Genomic DNA, 21,335 nt, shown 5'->3' on the forward strand with positions numbered 1-21,335 from the left:
TCAAAATATTTTAAAATCCAGCTCAATCCACAATGGTGCCACATTTTAATGAGTTAACTATAAAATGGTATTGCAGAATGTTTGTTTACCTCATGCATTAATTTGTGTTATGCTTAACCTGAGATTACATTATAGGTATCATGGATACTTATAATGTAAATTTTTCGATATAAATATGTGCTCACTTAACTATGTAATATTAACATATAAAGGAGATATATAGTTTTCTTTAAAGTAAATTAATCTGAAATATACATACCTTTTTGATAGGATAATTAATATTTCAATTATCTATAGGATAAGTTAAATAATTATGTATTTTTCTGTATACTTTGTAAGTTTCTCTCACCAGGATGTGATTAACATAGTGAAGTAGGACTGCAAATAACATGTCATTACTATGGGATGAAGTAAAAAAAATTCTAAGAAGGTAGATTAGAATGATTAGAAGTATTTAAAGGAGAGTTTAGAATGGCTGATACTTAACACAAGTTTTGTTTTTTATTAATAATAAGTTGCCAAAGTTGCTATCACTGTTTCTTTTTACTGGTTTGGATGGCATGTTTGTGGTCCCTATATGCTATTTTGAAATTCAGGTTAGGGAGATTTGCAGTCTGTTTTGCACACAAGTGGTTTTTCATTTCCTCTGATTCCTGCACATTTTGGAATTCAAAACAATTTGACTGTTTCATTTTGTCTTTCTAGTGTGTTCTGAATATCTTGGGACTGGATTTGATAGCATAAACCAGAGCTATGATGCTCAATACGCATTTTATTGAAAATATAAAACTGAATATATTAAAATACTTGTAACCTTTTGCTAACATTATACTGAAAGAGTCTGTGAAGATTTGACTGTAATAAAGGATATGTTCTTTGCTGCAGTGGATCAAAACACATCCTGATCCACTTTCCAACTTATAAAGATGTTCCCCATGATTTTGGTCAGGACTCTGCTGGCCAGTTCAATACCACAAGAGTGCCCAAAATGTTAGTGTGAAATATAGACCAGAGGGTTCAAGGTATCACTTCTAATGGCCCAGAGCAAACCATAAACAGCAGCTGCACCATAAAAAAAAAAACACATTCTCAAAACTTCATCACTGGAATGATACACTGTGGTACCTGAAGAGAATACAGCACAAAACTTTCTAACACCAGAATCATGGAATTCCTATTTGTTTGCAAACAAGATTGAGATTTTTTGCTTTTCTCTCCCCAAATGCAAGAAATATGCATATAAACTGTGTGAACATTAATGCATAAATAAAATATCATTATTGCTGCCTTTTTTTTTTTTTTTTTTTTTTGTTATAAAATAGGAGAAGGAAGCAATACTTTATTACTTAGTAAACAAAGATCCATCCTTTAAAAGAAATAAATTCCTAGTTTGGTCTCAAGTTGGAATACATGGAACTTTCTAGTAATGCTATTAAAAACAGGGCTGGGAAGCCTTTCCAGTTGAGTAAATGGCTAATACCTTTTCTACGAGTGGTCAGGAGCAGGAGTGCAGTAGCACACGCTCTTTGAGTAGACCGAGGTTTAAGCCCCTGACTGCTAAATACGATTGATCTGCCAACCCGCACCGGACCAGCGTGGCAGATTATGGTCCATTTCCCTCATTATGAATTGTTGAGGAGGCTTCCATCCTGTAGTGGGTTGATAATGGCTGCAGTTTACATTTTTTTTTTTTTTTTACCTTTTCTACAATAATGTATTTACAATATGCAATCAAAATGATTAGAAACTGACTTCTATCTTGTTGAAATCAGTTTCAAAGAAAATATTAACATTATTTCTTTATTGGCAAACACTTGGTGAAAGCTGTCTGGCTAGTCTGCTGTGGTAGGGGAGAACAATGAGTGTGTTCTGTTTGGTGCTATGATTATGTGGGTTATTGACATTATTTTTTGCAACAGAAATTGTGTTGGATTAGATGTGAAGGGTATTTCCTGGCTATGAATTTCTTTGTAAGATATTGCAGTTCAGTGGATAAATCGTCTACCACAGCAGACTCGCCTGACAGCTTCGCCAAGTATTTGCCGATACAGACATAACGTTAATATTTTCTTCATGCAATAAATTAGGGACCATGTTTAATACATATAAAGAGACACACGAATATCCAATAAGTGACATCAACAACATTATATATTTAATTAAATGTCAATCCAGTTGTAACACAGGCTACATCGGGAGCACTACGGCAAAATACGGCACCAAAAAAACTTCCAATACACGTGATTATTACTATCATAATAGCTTCAGAACTAATCAAGCCAGCACCGAACTTACACAACACGTACACTCTCACAACCACAATCCCTTAATTGATTCAGCCATTGCAATTATTAAATTAGGATCTAGTTACAAAATCTTCCAACACGTGGCTCTTGTCATAGAATGGTGTCGCCATAACACTAAATTTAACGTTCTAAACATGAAACTGCCAACCAACCTTTCACCGGTCTGGAACCTTACACACGTAAGGTTCCCACATGTCTCGAAATGCATTAATGGAACATAGGAATTCTTTAAATGGCTAATACATAATTCCTTTTCTCCTATCATTGCCAACCGAAGACGTTTTACACAAAAGTCGCTCGTTGTGACTATTGGCTTCAACTTGTTCTCATATTAATATTTCATAAATGATAACCAGGGACGAGGTAGTGCACTTCTTCCTTGAGCAAATTTTAATTACAGGTTTTAACAATTCCGTATTTATTTATTTTAACTTATTTTAAACTTCAATACCATGTAACTAAGCAGATCAACTGAGGTGAGTACTGTCAATTAAGCTCTTATTGCTATTTTCATTATTATTTTTAAAATTAGTAAAAATGAAAAAAAATTTGTACATAACTTTTAAATATTAATATATTCTTATTCTGACTTGATTGTCCAACATTAGAGTAAAAGTAATGTGTCAAAAATTCAATCACTAATTTTAAAAAAATTCAAAAGTACTTGTCATTTACTTTTCTTTTATACAATATATCCTTTTAATCTATTTATGTATCACTTAATTCAATTTCATCAACTTCTTAATTTGAATTCTGGATTTTATATGCTCAAATTGGACAACTGAGGCTAACAGGCGCAATCTCCTTCCTGATTTTTAAAGCTATTTTCATGCTTCGATCTATGATAAACTGTGCCTATTATTACTTAGAAACACAGGAAAGAGACAGCAGCACTTACTAGATTCCAAGACAATTCAAACATAAACAGACACATTATATGAAGAATACTTGAAATGACCCTGAAGACAAATACAGTAAACCCCCGCTATTCACGGTATCTGTATTCACGGTTTCGCAGTCACTGATTTAATATAAAATGAAACCTAAAAAAATTGAATTTTAAATCGCCGTAAACATTTTCTGCCAAAAAAAAAAAAAAAAAAACATGGGCGTGACTAAAATTATCTTTCCCGGTCAAAACAGCGCTCAGTGGGTGGGGAGTGACAAAATTGTGAGCGTGGATGTTTCTCACTAATCCTTGTTCAGTATGTGCTATGCGCTTGTCATGGAAGAATTCGTGGTTTGCTTTTAATTTATATGCTTACAAAAGCGAAAAATATACCGTTTTGCAGTGTGTTAGTGAAAACAGACTTTTTCGAGTGTGTTAACGGAAGAAAGTGACGTTATTGTGGACATATTCTTTTCTAATCCCTACAAAAATATTGCTACGAATAACAAGGGAATTGTGAAAAGATCAAAGAAGAAGGTGATGACATTAGCGAATAAAATTCAGTTATTAGACAAAATTTCTAATGGTGAAAGTGTCTCCTCAGTGGCAAAACATTATAAAATCAATGAGTCAACGGTACGATCAATCAAGAAATCGGAAGAAAAATCCACCGTAGTGTCCGTGAAAACGCGCTAATTGCTTCAAAAATTTGCTCTGTAACTAGTGATGTTAAATTAGAAAAAATGGAAAAGGCTTTAAATCTGTGGATAGAAGACAGAACTCAAAATAAAATTCCGTTAAGTTCACTATTATTCGTGAAAAGGCAAAACTCCTTTATCAACACTTTAGCGAAACTGGTGATAGCACTGGCGGGATAAGTTTTTTAGCTAGCAAAGGCGCTGCTGGTTTGAAATTTCTAATAAATATTACATTTAATATTAAATTGTTTCTTATGTTCATTTCGATGCCTTATGCTTGCATTTCACTATGTACATAGTCATATTATGAAGGTACATATAATACATACGTAGACAAAATTTTAGACTAGTTTTTCTTATATATTTCATACTTTGGAACGGAACCCCTTTATTACTATGGGAGCCATAACTCAGTATTCGCGGCATTTCTCAGGAAAGTAACACCCGCGAATAGTGGGGGTTTACTGTATTCACATACTCTGAAAAGAATTATTCTTTTGTATATTATAAATAAAAACTTTTTTATTTTGTTTTATTTTACTGGTGTGGGAGTTTTTTGAAATTTAGCCTGTCTTTTTTTTTGTGAGGTATGAGTTTGAATTTTGGGGTAAAAAATGAGTTTGGCTTTCAAAACCACACAATGAAAAAGATTTGTAAAGATCTGACATAGCAAGCTTATCATTCCACAGAATCTCTTTTCAATCATTTCGAAGTCCAAATGCAATGGGTGAGGTACCACTCCACACAACACTCAATATTCACTGGTACTAAACTGGACTCGTAAGAGTGAGGTTCAACCATAGAAACCACAGCTATGCAACTCCCAACAGATATGGTTGCATTCAGAGCCATTCCTCCTGAAACATTAATTTTATTGTTTGCAGGGACAGCAAAATGGCCTCTAAGTTTTTGGCCTTAACGTTAACTTACGACTCTCATGGCATAAAAATATCACTCTGTCATTTAAACTGAGAAAAAAAAAAAAAAAAATTTGTTTTCTTTTATCTATTTCCATCTCAATTATTATATCAAGTGATAAAAGACAAAATTAAATGCTGCACAAAGCTGAAATCCACTCTACCACAGAATTACTGTTCCCACAGCTCGGAAGGTATCTCCAAAGCCTCTAAAAATCTTTGCCTCTGTCCAAAAGACAGCCATCAGATTAATCAATGATCCTCTCTCAAATGTCACATTCCTAAACAAGTCTTTTCTACAAATATTTCGAAGGGAATCATTCTTTTGAACTGGTATCTGTAATTGCATTTCTTTCTTGTACACAAGCCAAAACAGGGGCATTAACTAGCACATTTCATAAAAAAGGTGATGCCATTTTGAAGGGAGGGAATCAACCTCTAAAATCTTCTCATCCTTCATTCTTTACAGGACACTGCTGTCTTATTTTTGAAGTACGAAGCAAGAAAGAGAAATGTGTGTTTACATATTCTATTACTAAATAAGCACAGACAAAAAAAAAAAAAAAAAATATTAAGAACCTGTAAATATATTATTACTTTATCATTTAAAGGTATCAATTGGTCCGAGGTAAAAACAATCATAAACAAGCACTTATGAAAAATATTACCTTTTTGAGCTGACTATTAAATATGAATGGAAATATGACTAGTAACACAATGCCAATAATTGCCAAAACCATTCCAACAATGGCAAGAATAGCTGAAATTAAAAAAATAATAATAAATAAATATTTATTACTTCTTTCTAACATGGACTAATTTGCACAAACAACACATTTTTTTAAATAATGAAAACAAATTTATATGCACATACAACAAAGATAAGATTTTTGCCAATTTACTGTATTCTCCATGTGGTTCATTTTAATCTAATTTACAAACCACTTCTATCACCTCACTATGGCAATAGTAGGATGACAGAAGTGGTATATAGATTAAATTAAATACAAATATAATGCACATAATATCTTTTTCTGGGGTATGAAAGTAAGAAGTTAAGTTGCCACATTAGTTAGTCTAAAAACTTCCACATCTATATAAAGAGTGAACTTTGAGGATAAGATGAAGTTTTAAAGAAACAGAATCAGCAGTTGACCAGGATTTTACAGAAGAGATACCAGTACATTCAATAATGAATTCTCAGTAGTAAAATTAGAAGCACATTTTATTAGCACAGTTGTCTTAAACTTTCATTTCATAATTAGTTACTTCCTTCCCCCAATTCTTTTAGCTCTTCCTCTTATCATCAAGGACAAAATATACTTTCTATCACAGTTTCATTATACATAATTATTAAATAAGTTAATTTTATTTTGTGACTAGTATCTGCAACTTGAAAAATTACTGAATTAGTGGATTAATAAGTCTAAAGGATTAATCCACTGTTCTGAAGGAATGATCTATATCAACTTATTAGAGGGGTGACCGGAAGCACACACTATCATATTTAAGTTGATGCCAATTAGGTAAGATGATTACATTAGCAGTTCAGAACTGTTTTGTAACAGATATTAGGAGAAATGGTTTACCAACAGCTTGTGGGTCCATCATGTAGAATTTCTCTTAAGGAAGCATTATTTGTTGCAAATATGCAGAAAAGTATTGTCACGTCTGCAGGAAAGCAGCTTGATTTTTAGACTCATAAATGGTGAGTTTGGATCATCATTCTATGGGATTAATAATCTGTGAACTGGAATCAAACTGAATACTTCACTATATTATATTAAAACTTACTATTCTTACAAATTCCTAGATAAAGTTCCATCTCAATTTTCATATCAAATGATAAATGATGGTTACGCTGTGATAAACACAGTGCAATTAATTTCTGGATCTTTAGAAACAAAAAAGGCTATGGCAAAATTCTGCTTTTCCTTTGTGCTCAGTTGGATATTCAAGAAAATCTTATCATATATGAAATCTAAAGCTAGATTAGTGCTGTCTGATATTACAAATAAGAAGGGGGGGTACAAATAATTCAATAATAAAGCAATTGTTGGTTTCACAGTTGCATCAGCATCTCAGGTCATATTGTACTGATGTATTATGTCTTTACAAGAGTGCATTTGTGTGCTGATTTTGCACACTCTTCAAGCTGAAACACACAAAGAGCACCTGGGGAAACACTTCATCCCCCCCACCTGAGATTGGTTAACCACAGCCTCGACAGAAGAAGACTAAGAATTCTAGTTTTCAAACACAGACTTCTCCAAACAGTGACACACGGCAAAAGCACAATACCAATAACAAAGCAATCTAAATGGATTATTTCCAATGGTATAACATTACCAAAAAAAGGCTGAATTTTATTTATATCTTCAAATAGGGCTCTGGGGTTGGGAACATTCATATTCATAATAATTACACAATACACCAACCGATGTTATAAATAGTGTTATGTTTATTAAAATAATGTTGTAAATAAAATAAAATAAAATACAAATAAAAACTGATAAAAACTGACTGTACAATATAATATGAATTTAAACTGCAAAGAATTATTTACAATAAAACAATGTAGATGAAACACAGGATGATAAAAGCGCTAAAATACCGTAGCTTTCAGAGGCATCTGCCTCCTTTTTCAACAGTGAGGCTTATTGTACGGCACATCCTTAAATATCAGCAGGCTCATGGTTCTCAGCATGTGGTTCCACATATGAAATTCCCTGTCATCGTTTTTAATGGGTGCACCTGAATGACCAGTGAAAGCAATCCAATGTTTGGAATATGTTTGAGGTATGCACATGGAAAATACTGTCTGGCTGCATATAATTCAATAGTATATGGTGTGAAGAAAAACAGTAGTAAAATATCCTGCAAATACTGTGATTTTGGGGGAGGAGAAGGAAGAGAGAGAGAGAGAGAGAGAGAGAGAGAGAGAGAGAGAGAGAGAGAGAGAGAGATACGATTGTAGGCTGTTGTGAATAGTGTCTAGAGAAACTTAAAATATCATGTACAGAGGCACGTTTTAAGAATTTTAAAATCATTGGCTAAACAGGAGAAATCAGTATAATAACTAGGTTTTGATGTACATTCGAATTTGATATTGTGTTCCAAGCAGCATCATTCACATCAAAGTGAAAACTCTCCCTCTGATATCAAAGTGTTGATGTGAAATGAAGTAGCTTCAAACCAAATCCTATCTGAACAAATTAGCAAGGATGATAGCATAACATCATGCAAAGATGTTTTTATATTGTTCCATGTGCAGAGGAGGAAAAAAAAGTAGCAAAAACTGAGGTTATATTTCAAGCAGGCATTGAAATTCAGTCAAATCTCATTAATACAAAGTTCAAGGGACCTAAATTTTTACGTTTTGTAATAACGAGGTTTGTAGTAACAAGGTCCCCTCAAAAGTGTCAAAAATGTACTTTTTTTTTGTACATGCTATATATCTAATAATAATAATAATAATATCAAAAATAAATGAAAAAAATTAATTTAAATTAATAAAATAAAATAAAATAATAAAAACGAAAGCCTTGTCTAACAATACGGTAATAGGAATAACACATTTTTTAAAGATTTTAATTTTATTTGTAAAATAAACTAAGAGAAAAGCAATTAATGGAAATGAAAACATTGTACATTATATATTTTAATATATACAATATTTTAGTATCACAGTAAAAAGAACTGCAATCTTAATATAAAAGGAGACATACAAACCATTAACTTTTTACTAATTAATCTAATTGAAAGAAAGAATCCAATGTTGTTTGCTTAGTTTTTGTCCTATATGCATTTTTAACTACAGGATGGACATTATCAAATGCAATAATTGTTTCTTTATCAATGTTGTAGGCAAACACATTCTCTATTATGCTCAAAGCATTTTGGGCATCTTTTTTAGATGACAATGTATGTGCTTCTTCACTTTTGCTGTCGCTGGTAATGAAAACAACATTTTGCTTGGTACTCAGCAGCTCTTTTGGTGTTGGCACTGCTGTGGTAGCAACTTCATCATCCATCTTCACAAATTCTTCAATTTTTTTTTTTTCTGAAGCCATTATTCTGTCAACTTTTGATAACCAAGGCTGGAAAATTTTGACCATAAGCCAAACACTTCTATTGGCCTCATAATCACAGGGAAGTTGGTTATATCTTGACTTGGAAAACTTACCAAGTGTTGGGTGCAGTTTTGTAGTACCATGTGAACTGCAGCATAGCAGAACAGCGAGTCTTTGTTTACTTAATTTTCCACCATGACAAGATTCTCCTCAGACAGCAAATTATAAAATAAACCTGTCTCGTCAAGATTAAAATTATCCTTTGTCTCATAATTTTTAAGAATGGACTGTACAAAATACAACCAGTCTGTGGCCTTTTCCTTGTTGACTAATCCAGATTTCCTGCAAACATTTTGCAAAACCAAGTTATTCCTGTCTTTAAATTTTTGGAGCCAGCGACTGCTGCATTTGAAGTCGCTAATTCCATATTGCTGAGCTAGATAATTTACCTTTTCTTGAAAAATCAGACCTGATATTGGCGAATTAGATGCACACATTTGTTGGTACCACAAAGTTTTGTTTCAAGCTCCTCTTGTTTTGCACTTTTTTTTTTTTTTTTTTTTAATCACCGCCCTAGTGTTGTGCACTTCCAAGTTTTTTTTTTTTTTTCGGTTTTTCAGTATTGAAATAAGTAAAGGGATGTTGTATTCCTTTGCGATGCCAGTTTTACTTTGATCCATCCCATCAGCCTCTTGTATCATTTTCAGTTTAATTTCCAGGCTTAATTCAGTTGGTTTATGTTTTGTTGCCAAACCACTGCTAGATAAGATTTAATATAAACAGATTTCAAATTAATTTAAAGACAAGTTCCAAAAAAGACATCAGCTCAGGTAAAATGCAAAAAAAAAAAAAAAAATAGATTATACCGTAGCAAAAGACACTCTGAACTTGAGTAACAATTGCAACTGAGAAAAACAACAAAACAACTTAGAAAAACTGTTTTTATTCTTTTGTTTATTTAACAGATCATCCTTCAGAAAGATGTTTTTCAGAGTGCACTTATGTTGTAGATATACCATAAAGTGGTTTTGTTTACACAAAAGTAAATTCTAACAAGTCAGTACAATGGCAGAAAAATGGCAGCTGTGCTTTAATCCAACAAAGTGTATAAGGTATTACACCTGGGAAACAGTAATCCCAAAAAAACTTATTCACTTGGTGGAGTTCAACTAAACCCAGTACTGGAGGAAAGGGACTTGGGTGTTACCATACGGTCCGACATGAAATTCTCTGAGCATTGTAAACAGGTTGCAAGGAAGGCCCATGGTGTCCTATCGATGATCTATCGAACTTTTGCAAGTAGAGATAGGGACGTGATAATCCCATTATATAAGGCTTATGTTAGACCACACTTGGAATACTGTGTTCAAGTATGGAGACTGCACCTAAAGAAAGACATCGAGCTTCTTGAAAGGGTGCAAAGAAGGGTAACTCGCCTGGTGAGATCGGCAAAAGGTCGTCCTTATGAAGAAAGACTTCGAATATGTGGGTTGCAGAGTTTGGAAACTAGACACCTTAGAGGAGATTTGATTGAGGTGTTTAAGGCTCTGAGAGGCATCAGTAAAATGAAAGAGGACAAAATTTTCAAGATTAAAAATGATGCTAGAACTAGGGGACATAGATTCAAGTTACGGGGAGAAATGTTTAGATTGGACTGCAGGAAGTTTTATTTTAGCCAGCGAATTATAAATTACTGGAATAAGTTGCCTTCATGGGTGGTAGAGGCCGACAGTTTGGGGAAATTCAAAGGTCATCTGGATAGTACTTTCGGGTAAGGGAAGCGCATAGCATGATAGGTTTAATTTCCTTTTTTTTTTTTGGCTGGTGCAGCATAAGCCATAGGCTTTCTTGCACCATGTGGACGTTACTAATACTAATCCTTCAGGAAGTAGGGAACCGGGTGACCAGAGGCAATAATTGTGCAGCTGTGCCAATATTTGTATCAAACATACAAAAATAACAATATTTGTTTCTCACAGGGTGAAAATGAACTTTATAATACATATTAACCGAATTTTGTAATAAACAAATATATTTACATAGAAAAAGCCCATACTTTTGCACGGGAATGGTATGTGCTTCGTATAAACCAAGTTTGTATTAGGGAGATTTTACTGTAATATGAAAATTTTACAACATTCTGCATTTAATTCCATCTTGGGGGCCACTTTAGTCCCCAAGGTATTATCAGGAAATACACACATATCCTCTGCAGTATGATTTTGGATATGTACCAAACAAGTTATGCGAATTGAATTTATATAGAACACTTCTGAACTATGTGATTATTTTGCTGTCTTCACCATCTATACCATGGCATCAGTCACCATCACAAGCACTTTTTCATATTTTTGGGCCATGAAAATTTTAAGATATTCATTCAGAAATCAAATGATTGCAGCAGGTTTTGTTTTTTAAAATATTCACTATTTTGATTACCATGAGTTTGAGGCTTACTGTTGCTCTCTGTGTAGCAAACAATGTTCCCACAATCATATTGGCTGCAAACCTACCACATGTCAGTAGTTATGTCTATTACAAACCACACAAAACTGTTGGCTATGCCTAACAAAACTAGGAACACTCTCCTCTAGTATCTATAGCCAGCTCTTTAGCCAGCGGGTGGTTGGTTGGTGGAACAGACTTCCATCCCTTGTGGTGGAGGTTGATAGCCTAAATAAGTTTAAGGCTCAGCTGGACAGGTATTTTGAACGAACAGAAGGGTGAAGTGGAAGTGGGTTTTTTTTTTTTTTTTTGGCTGATGCTGCATAAGCTTGCTTTCTTGCATCAAATGCCTCTACTAATGCTAATGCTATCCTCCAGCTGCAATAGCCATTCCATCCAGAAGGTAAATCCCAGTCTTTCAATAATTTTTTACTGCTCTGCAATTTCAATACTTCTTGCTATTGTAGCCTCATCTCTCCAACTATAAGTCCTTTTTGGAAGTCAGTTATTTCACATGTTTTAACTGCTACAACGTTGAATTTTGGTTGTTAATTATGCTAACGGTACTTAAGAGATCAAAGGATTGAGTAACTTGAATACATTTCCATTGTACGATGCCAAAGAAAATGGGATGAGATATCTAATTTTTCTTTATTTATATATTTATTTATGTGCTACACAGAGTTGTGTGCTACACATTTATTTATTTATATATTTATTTATTATTATCTTATTTTAACCATTTTTATTTTGGCACCTCCGTAGCCAGGTGGGAAGGAGGAGTAGTGCATAGCACACGCTTCTTGATTAGACCGGGGTTCGAGCCTGTCACCACCAAATACGGAGGATGCGGAAAGGTCAGGGAATGACCACCGAATATCCCAGAGCAATATGGCCTTAGTTGCTAATGTTCCTAAAAACCAAAACAACAACAAAACCATTTTTATTTATTATTATTATTTATTTATTTATTTATTATTATTTTTTTTTTTTTGGAAATTTCAATCATTACCCTGCTGGATGTTTTTTTTAACCAGTACATCACTAGGCATAGCTTATTGAAAATAAAATTAGGTACTTAAATTTATTTATTTAATGTATATCATATATACATATAGGATGCAGTAGAATACAATTCAGTTTTTCTTTTTTCTTTTCTTTTCTGAAATTAGTATTATTACTATGATATTCTCTTTCAACAATCAATTTCCACAATGACAGATGGCAGTTTGTTCCAGCAATCAACTACTCTCTGGCTAAAGGCAAATTTCCACACATCTATTCTACAACTGTCTTTCCTCAATTTGAATTTATGCCCCCTCAGGTTCATAATCTGAGCAGGAGGAAGAATCCTATCAGAATTGAGCCTGCTCAACCCATTCAAGGCCTTGTACACCTCAATCAGATCACCTCGCAGGTGATCTGATTGAGGTGTACAAGGCCTTGTCTCCAGATGTTGCAATTTGCAGAACATAAGCCTTTCTTAGTAAGAGGACCCCTTCATTCTCCTCACCAATCTTGTAGCCCTTCTCTGTACTCACTGGGCAACTCTACATCCTTCCTAAAATGAGGCCTCCAGACCTGTACGCAGTACTCAAGCCGTTCTGACCATTACCTTATACAAAGGGATAACCAAGTCCTTTTCTCTAATAGCAAATAGGTCATGAGGTCTTGTCAATGTATATCATTGACAAGACCCCATGACCTGCTCTGGCAGCCTGTCTGCACTGTCAGAAAACTTCATATCTGACTGCACAATTACTCCCAGGTCTTTTTCATTTTCTACCACCCTAAGTGTAGTACCACACAGTTATGTTTCTCCGGGGTTACTTCTACCCATATGCAGTACTTTGCATTTGTCATTGTTAAACTTCAGTTGCCACATCTCAGCCCATCTGCCAACTTTTCTAGATCCTGTTGCAATAACACCTGCCATTAGCTGTCATTAACAACCCTGCCAACCTTAGTATCATCTGCAAACGATATTAAGCCTGATATACCTTCATTAATATCACTGATAAATATATACAAAACAACAGTGGGCCCAACACCGAACTCTGGGGGACTACACTAATAACATTAGTCCACAAAGAGCAGTGTCCACTGATTACCATTCTCTGTCTTCTCCCACTCAACCACCCTTTTATCCATTGTAGCAACTTGCCCTTAATGCCATACTGCTCCAATTTGTACAGTAGTCTTCCACGCACAACAGTGTCAAAAGCTTTCCTGAAATACAAGTACAGTCACCCCCTTGTATAGCATGATAGTTGTGTTCCTAGAAACCCTCGTGCATGCAAAATCGTGCAATATAAATAACAGGCCCTATGGGAAAAATAGGATTAGGTGTCGACTATCCAAGACTGAACACTTATTTGTAACCAAAACATTGCCAAACACAATAAATAATTGTAATAAGATATTGCTAATGCTTTTGCTTCTATCGTAAGCAAACTTGTTCTTTGTTTGTTCTTCTATCCATACAGGCGTTCCGTCTTTTCCAATTCTTTGTGTCTCGATCTAATGGATTTTGTTACACTGAGTTTTTCCTGCTATGAAAGTTGGTTTTATTTTCTCTGCATTCTTTTTTAGTTTTTGATTTATCTTATATTTATATCTTTTAGCTGCACAGTAAAATGAGTAGTGCAAGTAAAAAAAAAGTTCGTCAGTATTCAGAGGAATACTTAAAATTTGGTTTCATACCCGCTGTCCACGATCAAAGGTCACCTTTTTGTCTTTTATGCCAACAATGCTTGACCAACGAATCAATGAAGCGAGGTCGTCTTGAGGCGCATTTGAAGGCAAAACATAATGCTCATGTCAATTTCAGATTTAAATTACTTTCAAACTTTAAAGAAGAATTTTGAAAAAAGAGCAACATTAAAGTCTCTGTTTATTGCTCATCTTGCAACTGTCAATCGTACTCTTGAGGCTAGTTATAAAATTTCTTTCGTCATTGCTAAATCTGGGAAAAATTATACTACAGGAGAGAATTTAATCAAACCATCAAATATCAGCATTTCTTAAAACAGTTCTGGAAAAAGATGACAAAGACGTGAAAGCTATGCCACTCAATAACAATACTGTTAGCAGAAGAATAGATGAAATGAGTGAAGATATTGAAATACAACTTGTTGGAAAGCTGAAAACAAGAAAATTCTCAGTGCAAATGGATGAATCAACTTTGAGAGACAGTGAAGCCATACTGATAACTTATGTTGTTGTTATTTGGTTTTTAGGAGCATTAGCAACTAAGGCCATATCGCTCGGGGATATGCGGTGGTCATTCCCTGACCTTTCCGCATCCTCCGTATTTGGTGGTGACAGGCTCGAACCCCGGTGTAATCAAGATGCATGTGCTACGCACTGCTGCTCCTTCCCACCTGGCTATGGAGATGCCTGATAACTTATGTAAGATATATTGATAAAGGTAATTTTGCTGAAGAAATGTTATTCTGTAAATCATTAGAGAGCACCACTACCTCCAAAGATATATATAATAAGCTAAAAAATTACTTAGATGACAATAATATACCAATGAAAAATATAACATCTTGTGCTGCAGATGGTGCTCCTAATATGATGGGCAAGAAAAATGGCTGCTTAAAATTGAAGAAAGATGAGAATCTAGAAATGCTTCTTGTTCATTTTGTTATTCATAGGGAAAACTGGGTAGCTAAAAATATTTCGCCTGTTCTTAATGAAGTACTAAAATCAGTTATAAATTGTGTCAATGCTATTAAAGCTAATGCCAAATGTGAGCGTCTCTTCAAGCTTTTTTGTGAAGAACAAAATGCAGACCATGTGAGACTTTTACTTCACACTGAAGTAAGGTGGCTCTTGAAAGGGAACTGCTTGAAAAGATTTATGGAACTATTTGATACTATTAGTGACTTAAGTGACAAACCTGAAATGAAGTATCTGTTAACGGTCGATGGCAAAGCATTTGTGAGTTATTTAGCCGATATCTTTGAAAAACTAAATATATTAAATAAGCAACTTCAAGGAACAAATAAAACTCTCATCGATGCAAAAGTGAAGATATTTGGTTTCATTACATTTATTGAATTATGTCAAAAATATATTTGTAACAAAAATTTTGAACAGTTTTGTTAGCTGCAAAAATGTGAAGTGACTGATACCGCTGTACTTGTTATTGTCGATCATCTGAAAATTCTGTCCGCTGATTTAAAAGAAAGGTTTTCTGATTTAAAACAAATTGATTTTCCAACCTGGATGATGCAACCAATGTTAGTGGATTTGTCAATGTTAGTATATGTTACATAGGAGGCATCAGAATTTTAGAAAGACTTAGGTGGGGCATGGTAAAAAAAAGGTTGGGAAACACCGGTCTAGATGATCCTGAAATGCTTCTTTAGCCAGTGACTCCATTATCTTCCCCGGAAAACAAATTAAACTAACAGGTCTGTAATCACCCTTTGATCACCCTTTGTGAATTCGGAATACGTTTGGGAATATAATTACAGCTAAGGATTTGCTTACTTCTTTTTCCACCTCCTTGAATATAACTGGATAGATCCTGTCCCCTCCCCAGGTGCCTTTCTTATGTTTAACTTCAACAATTTCTCCTCCACTTTGCTCTCAGTTATTACGAAATCTTTAAGCTCCCTGTTAAGAGTTTAATAAGCTTCTGTCCTCCACTTCCCTACAGAATTTCTCATGTGTGAATATAGATGCAAAATACTCATTTTCTTTTTTCGGTTTGTCAGCTATCTGAGCAGGATCATCAACAGTCGAACCATCGATATCAAGTAGAACAATCTGATTCATCCCCTTCCTTCTAGAGTTTATATAAGTAAAGAAGTCCTTACTGTTTGCTACGCATAAGCATGTTGTTTCTCACTTCCCCAGATTCTAACATTACTTCTAACTCCATTTAAATGAAAATTTGCCCTCACCCACTGAAGACAAACCATCTTTGTCATCCAAATGAAAAAAATGGCACGAACATCATGAAGCTTCCTTTTGTCACCATTTATGATGACTTGTAGCATTTGCACTTTCACAGTTTTAAGCACAGCTGTGCTTTTTTTTTTTTTTTTTTTTTTTTTATATTCTCCATACAGTAGGTTTGATGCACATTTGAATTTGATATTGTGTTTCAAGCAGCATCATTCACATCAAAGTGAAAACTCTCCCTCTGATACCAAAGTGTTGATGTGAAATGAAGTAGAGTAATAGGTAACCGCAAGTTGGCTTGATAACTTGATATATTGATTTTCTAGAACTTAGAACAAAAGCTGTCATCCTCATGTTTTCCACAAGTTCACTTAAAGTTGTTCTTAATTATGTGCACAAAGAAATTTTTCTTTTTTTGGCATGTAATAAAGAACGTGTGAAAAAAATTTCAGTTCCAGTCATAAATGGAATTTCTACTGGAAGGTTGTTTTCTGCATCATGTATTTATTGAACATGCATTGTGGACTGAATGTTCAAAGAGAAAAATATACGTTAATTTGCTCCACTGAAGTCACCAATTATATGTGCACCAACTTTCGCCAAAACCTATAACTACTAATCACCAAAAAAAACTTCCACAAGGCTTTCATTTCAAATACTTGATATATTTTACAAAATATAAATTATACAAAGGCTAGCAAAGTTGCAAAGCTCTTTGGAATTACTCTGTATTTGTTAATTGTATATATAAAATGAAATGAAACGTATGCATTATAATTAAAATAAAAAATGAATACATTACATTATAATAAACATTTTTTTTTCTTGGCATACATCCTCCCATTATAAGGAAACTAACACCACATGTTTGTGAAAAAAGCATGGTGTTCATAATTTGGAAGGTTACTGAACAAAGATATTCAGCAAGATAAAATCAGAAGATAGGATCCCTAGAATAGCAAGAAGTTGAGATCAATGATTCAAGCAGCAAACTTAAGACAGTTTTTCCACTCAATTAAAAACCCTACTAAAAGCTAGCTATGAGCTGACTGTAATACAGGCTTTTTTTTTTTTTTTTTTTTTGTAAAATCAATATCCTACAATTAATTTAAAAAATCATAATTAAATGATAGTAAAAATTTCAAAACTCACCAAATTTTCTATACTTTGCCACCATTCTGGCTATTCCTTCAGTAGTTTTCAGTTCAGTGTATAACAAAGTGATAACTCAACGCCCATCTAATAATAAAGCAAAAAAAATTCATACTTCAATGATTCTCTAAACCCTGTAATATGAGCTACCTATTTTTTATTCTGAATTTATCAGTCTCAAATTAAACCAAAATCTGAAACTGGAGTTATTGTTTTCCACAATAATTCCAAAAACAAAATCTCAAATAGGACACTCATCTCATGAGGACCATGTCATAACAAAAAGTTTGACATGGACAGATCATGCATGAAAAATTATGAAATATTTGCAAATCATATTATGCTAGAAAATTATAATACAATGTCAATTTAATGAATAAACTAAGACTTTTTTGGTCTCGGAAAAAAAAAATAATAAATAAAATAAAATTAAAAAATAACTAATAATCATAAAAATTAAAAGTATAACTTTCGGAAAACATTTTGGGTGAATGTGCACACACGTAAATTGACCTTCTTCTTCCTTTATGTATGAGTATCCATAATTTGTACTACATCCAGTATCACAGTAAACTTTTTAAAATCTGGCACCCTTAGCAAATGAGAGGTGCTGGATTTTAAAATTTTCCATATTTTAGAGAAGTATACTATCTAGTGGCTGAGCAATTTCAAATTTCAATAAATTATTAAACACAAACAACCAAACTTATTTATATCCGTGAATGTTTATATAATGAGTATCTTATCCTTTCACTGTTTTTGTAGGCAGTTAATGAATTTAAACTGCATGGATAATGCAATGGTATTAATTCATACAGCAGAGCTAACCTGCTTTTCTAACAAGTTGCCCTGGTATTGCAGTACTTTCATCAGATAGCTTTGGCTATATTACAACTTCAAAAAGTGATTTCATATACTGCATGGCAGCTCACATTGAACAATTTCTTTACACCTTTTTCTATACCCTATGCCACTATCTAAAAAAAACATCAGTTAGTCATGAAACAGGCTGTCATAGTAGTCTGATATGCTTATGCCAAGAGAGACAGAGAAAAAGAAATTAGAAATCAAAGTAATCCCCAATAGAGATGTGATCATGGTAGAAATTTCAGTGTCACAGAAGATAAGCACAGGAACAGTATACTCTTTTTTGTCAAAAAAAGAGGACTAAAGTTAAGTTATTTTTGTTCTATTGGAGACCAGCATTTAAGGAATTGAGGGTGGAATGGTGGATATTCGATAAACTGAAGCTGTTTATGCAGAGCAAGGTTTCTTAACCTGGAAGGTTAAATGTGGTGTACTGTTATTAACACACTACAATGGGTTGGTTACTTTAAATTGTTTCAGTTCTTTATTTCACCATATTGATCTGGACCTATGCAAACGGACACAGATATTTATCAAAGGTATATGCCCATGTCTTAATTTATCTTATCTTAGTCTTAATTAAGATCACAGAGTACCTGAGGCTTGTAGCACTAAAGTACTCTATGATCTTAATTTTTTTTTTTTTTTAAGGAGCATTAGCAACTAAGGCCATATTGCTCCAGGATATGCGGTGGTCATTCCCTGACCTTTCCGCATCCTCCGTATTTGGTGGTGACAGGCTCGAACCCCGGTCTAATCAAGAAGCGTGTGCTACGCACTGCTGCTCCTTCCCACCTGGCTACGGAGGCGCCTTTGATCTTAATTAAGACTAAGATAAATAGTTAACATGCAAGTTAGTGCAAATGCATCATTTCTGCAAACAGCCAACTAATAAGTAACGAGGAATAGGCATAATTTTGTATAACTCACATTGTGAATACCTTCACAAGTTACATCACAGTAACTCATTGTGAAGATATTCACAATATGAGATTACTTAAATGATGCCATTTCCTAGTTACCTAGCAGTTAGCTGCATGCAGAAATGATGCATTTGCACTAATTTAGTCTTAATTCTAACACAAAAATGCATACATTTTCTTGTAAAATGTCTGATTTTGTAGCGTAAAATTTCTATATATAGCAAACAATACTGACATAATATTATCTTTAAAAAAGTTATATTAATAATAACAGACATTAATAATAAGAATATTAATAATTAAAACACAATACAATACTTGTATTGTGTTATCCTTATTGTGTTCATCCTTACTAGAAAATATAATTTTTGATATATTTTACATGTAAAATTTTGCAATGCCATTTTTTGAAAATGGAATGTAAGAAGGCTATGACTGATATTTGGTAATCCCATCAGGTAGACAGCACTGGTCAACATGTAAAACGTTATGAAAATGAAAATAGCCAATCTTGCCTAATTTTATGCTGCCGAACCCGAAAATCACATTATTATTATTATTATTATTATTATTAATATCCATATGATGCAAGGAAGCCTGAGGCTTATGCTAACCCTGAGAGAGAGAGAGAGAGAGAGAGAGAGAGAGAGAGAGAGAGAGAGAGAGAGAGAGAGAGTCAAAAGTAGAAGGGAATCACCAAGAAAGAGAAGAATGATGAAATCCAGCTCAGGACCCTGGGTGTGCCAAGCCCATACTCACCAGATGTGAGCCCCCGGGGTAGATTAAAATTTTTCAAATGGCTCTTGTTTTCGAATTACAGTTGGCATCTCATATTAGTCAGTTACTCTACATTATCAACTATGGCTGTCAGCAAAATGCATGGCAACACTGCAATTCCACTATCAACATGCTCTTCACATGACTGGCAACTGTCACCTTGCTCTGCATCATGTGACAAGTTGTCACCTCAAATGTATCTTCAATTCTGTTGCAGTAATCCTCGAATACGGCTAGGTACTAGATGATTTGTTCCCAGTTAATTTTTCTCTGTGAGATTCCTACTTTTGTGCAATATTTGTGTCATGTAAGATTAATATGCCCTGTAATTGTGTGAATAGTCTGAATAACTTCTGTTACATATCATCATTCTTCTCTTACTTGGCGATTCCCTTCTACTGTACTTCTGACTCTTGTTTTCTCTTTCTCGGGGTAATTCAGAATTTTTTTTGGCTGGTGCAGAATAAGCCTTGGGCTTCCTTGCACCATATGGCTAATAATAATAATAATAATACAGTATGTGGAAAAGTCACATTAGCTTCAAGAAAGTGTTCCTTAACTCGAGCCATCAAAAAGGCCTACTTCTTGTACTTTGGTTGTAAAGTAGGCAACTGGGACAAGAACTGGGCTCCACACATGCTGCACTACCTATTCATCAAAACTCAATGTGTGGGTGAATTGAAAGGGACGTATTATGCCTTTTGCAGTGACCATGATATGGAGGGAGCCGTCAAATCACGTCACAGTCTGTTACTTCTGTATGGTGCCTCCTATTAGAAAAGAGATGACAATGAAGAAAAAGTGGACAGTGACGTATCCATATATACATCCGCAATTTGTCTTGTATCTCACTATGAAGTACTACCTATTCCTGAACCACCTGACCATTTTCATGTATACTCTGATGAAGACACTGATGAACATTAACTTGATATACACAAAGAAGTACAAAGCAGCCATCTACATCAAGGGATCCATCATTTTGTTCAAACCTTTAATCTTTCTGAACCACATAAGATCACAAAAAATGAGTTTAATGACCTCATCAGGGATCTCAAACTGCCGAAGAATAAGGCAGAGCTTTTGGCATCTTCTAGATCAGCAGTTCCCAAACTACTGAGATTTATGGATCCCCTTCAAAAATCAAAACAAGTTTGCAGATCCCTTCAAAAAAGTTTGTAGGCCCCTATATATATATATATATATATATACACATACACACGCACGCGTGTGTGTGTGTGTGTGTGTGTGTGAAAAGAAAATTCAAAATTTTATGTGTGAAACAACTCAACTTTATTCTTATTTTTATACAGATATAATAATAACTTTATTTATCATCAATTTGCTATATATAGAATGAATAATTTG

At 34.0% G+C, this 21,335-nt stretch overlaps 1 protein-coding gene across 2 annotated transcripts in view; it reads right to left on the bottom strand.

Moving 5' to 3' along the window:
• The window catches only part of LOC150090617 (scavenger receptor class B member 1-like), a 147,929-nt gene that overhangs the window by 111,733 nt on the left and 14,861 nt on the right, over nt 1-21,335 (bottom strand). For both annotated transcript variants that reach the window (XM_090371801.1, XM_090371810.1), the window contains 2 exons: nt 17,401-17,487; nt 5,479-5,570 (listed from right to left, as the gene is read on the bottom strand). In XM_090371801.1, coding sequence (XP_090227927.1) covers nt 5,479-5,570; nt 17,401-17,425 — 117 coding nt within the window. In that variant the 5' untranslated portion in view covers nt 17,426-17,487. The remainder of the gene's footprint in view (nt 1-5,478; nt 5,571-17,400; nt 17,488-21,335) is intronic.

The sequence above is a fragment of the Mastigoproctus giganteus genome, chromosome 1 (assembly GCF_048544385.1).
Source record: "Mastigoproctus giganteus isolate SK-2022 chromosome 1, ASM4854438v1, whole genome shotgun sequence".
NCBI classification, from domain to species: domain Eukaryota; kingdom Metazoa; phylum Arthropoda; class Arachnida; order Uropygi; family Thelyphonidae; genus Mastigoproctus; species Mastigoproctus giganteus.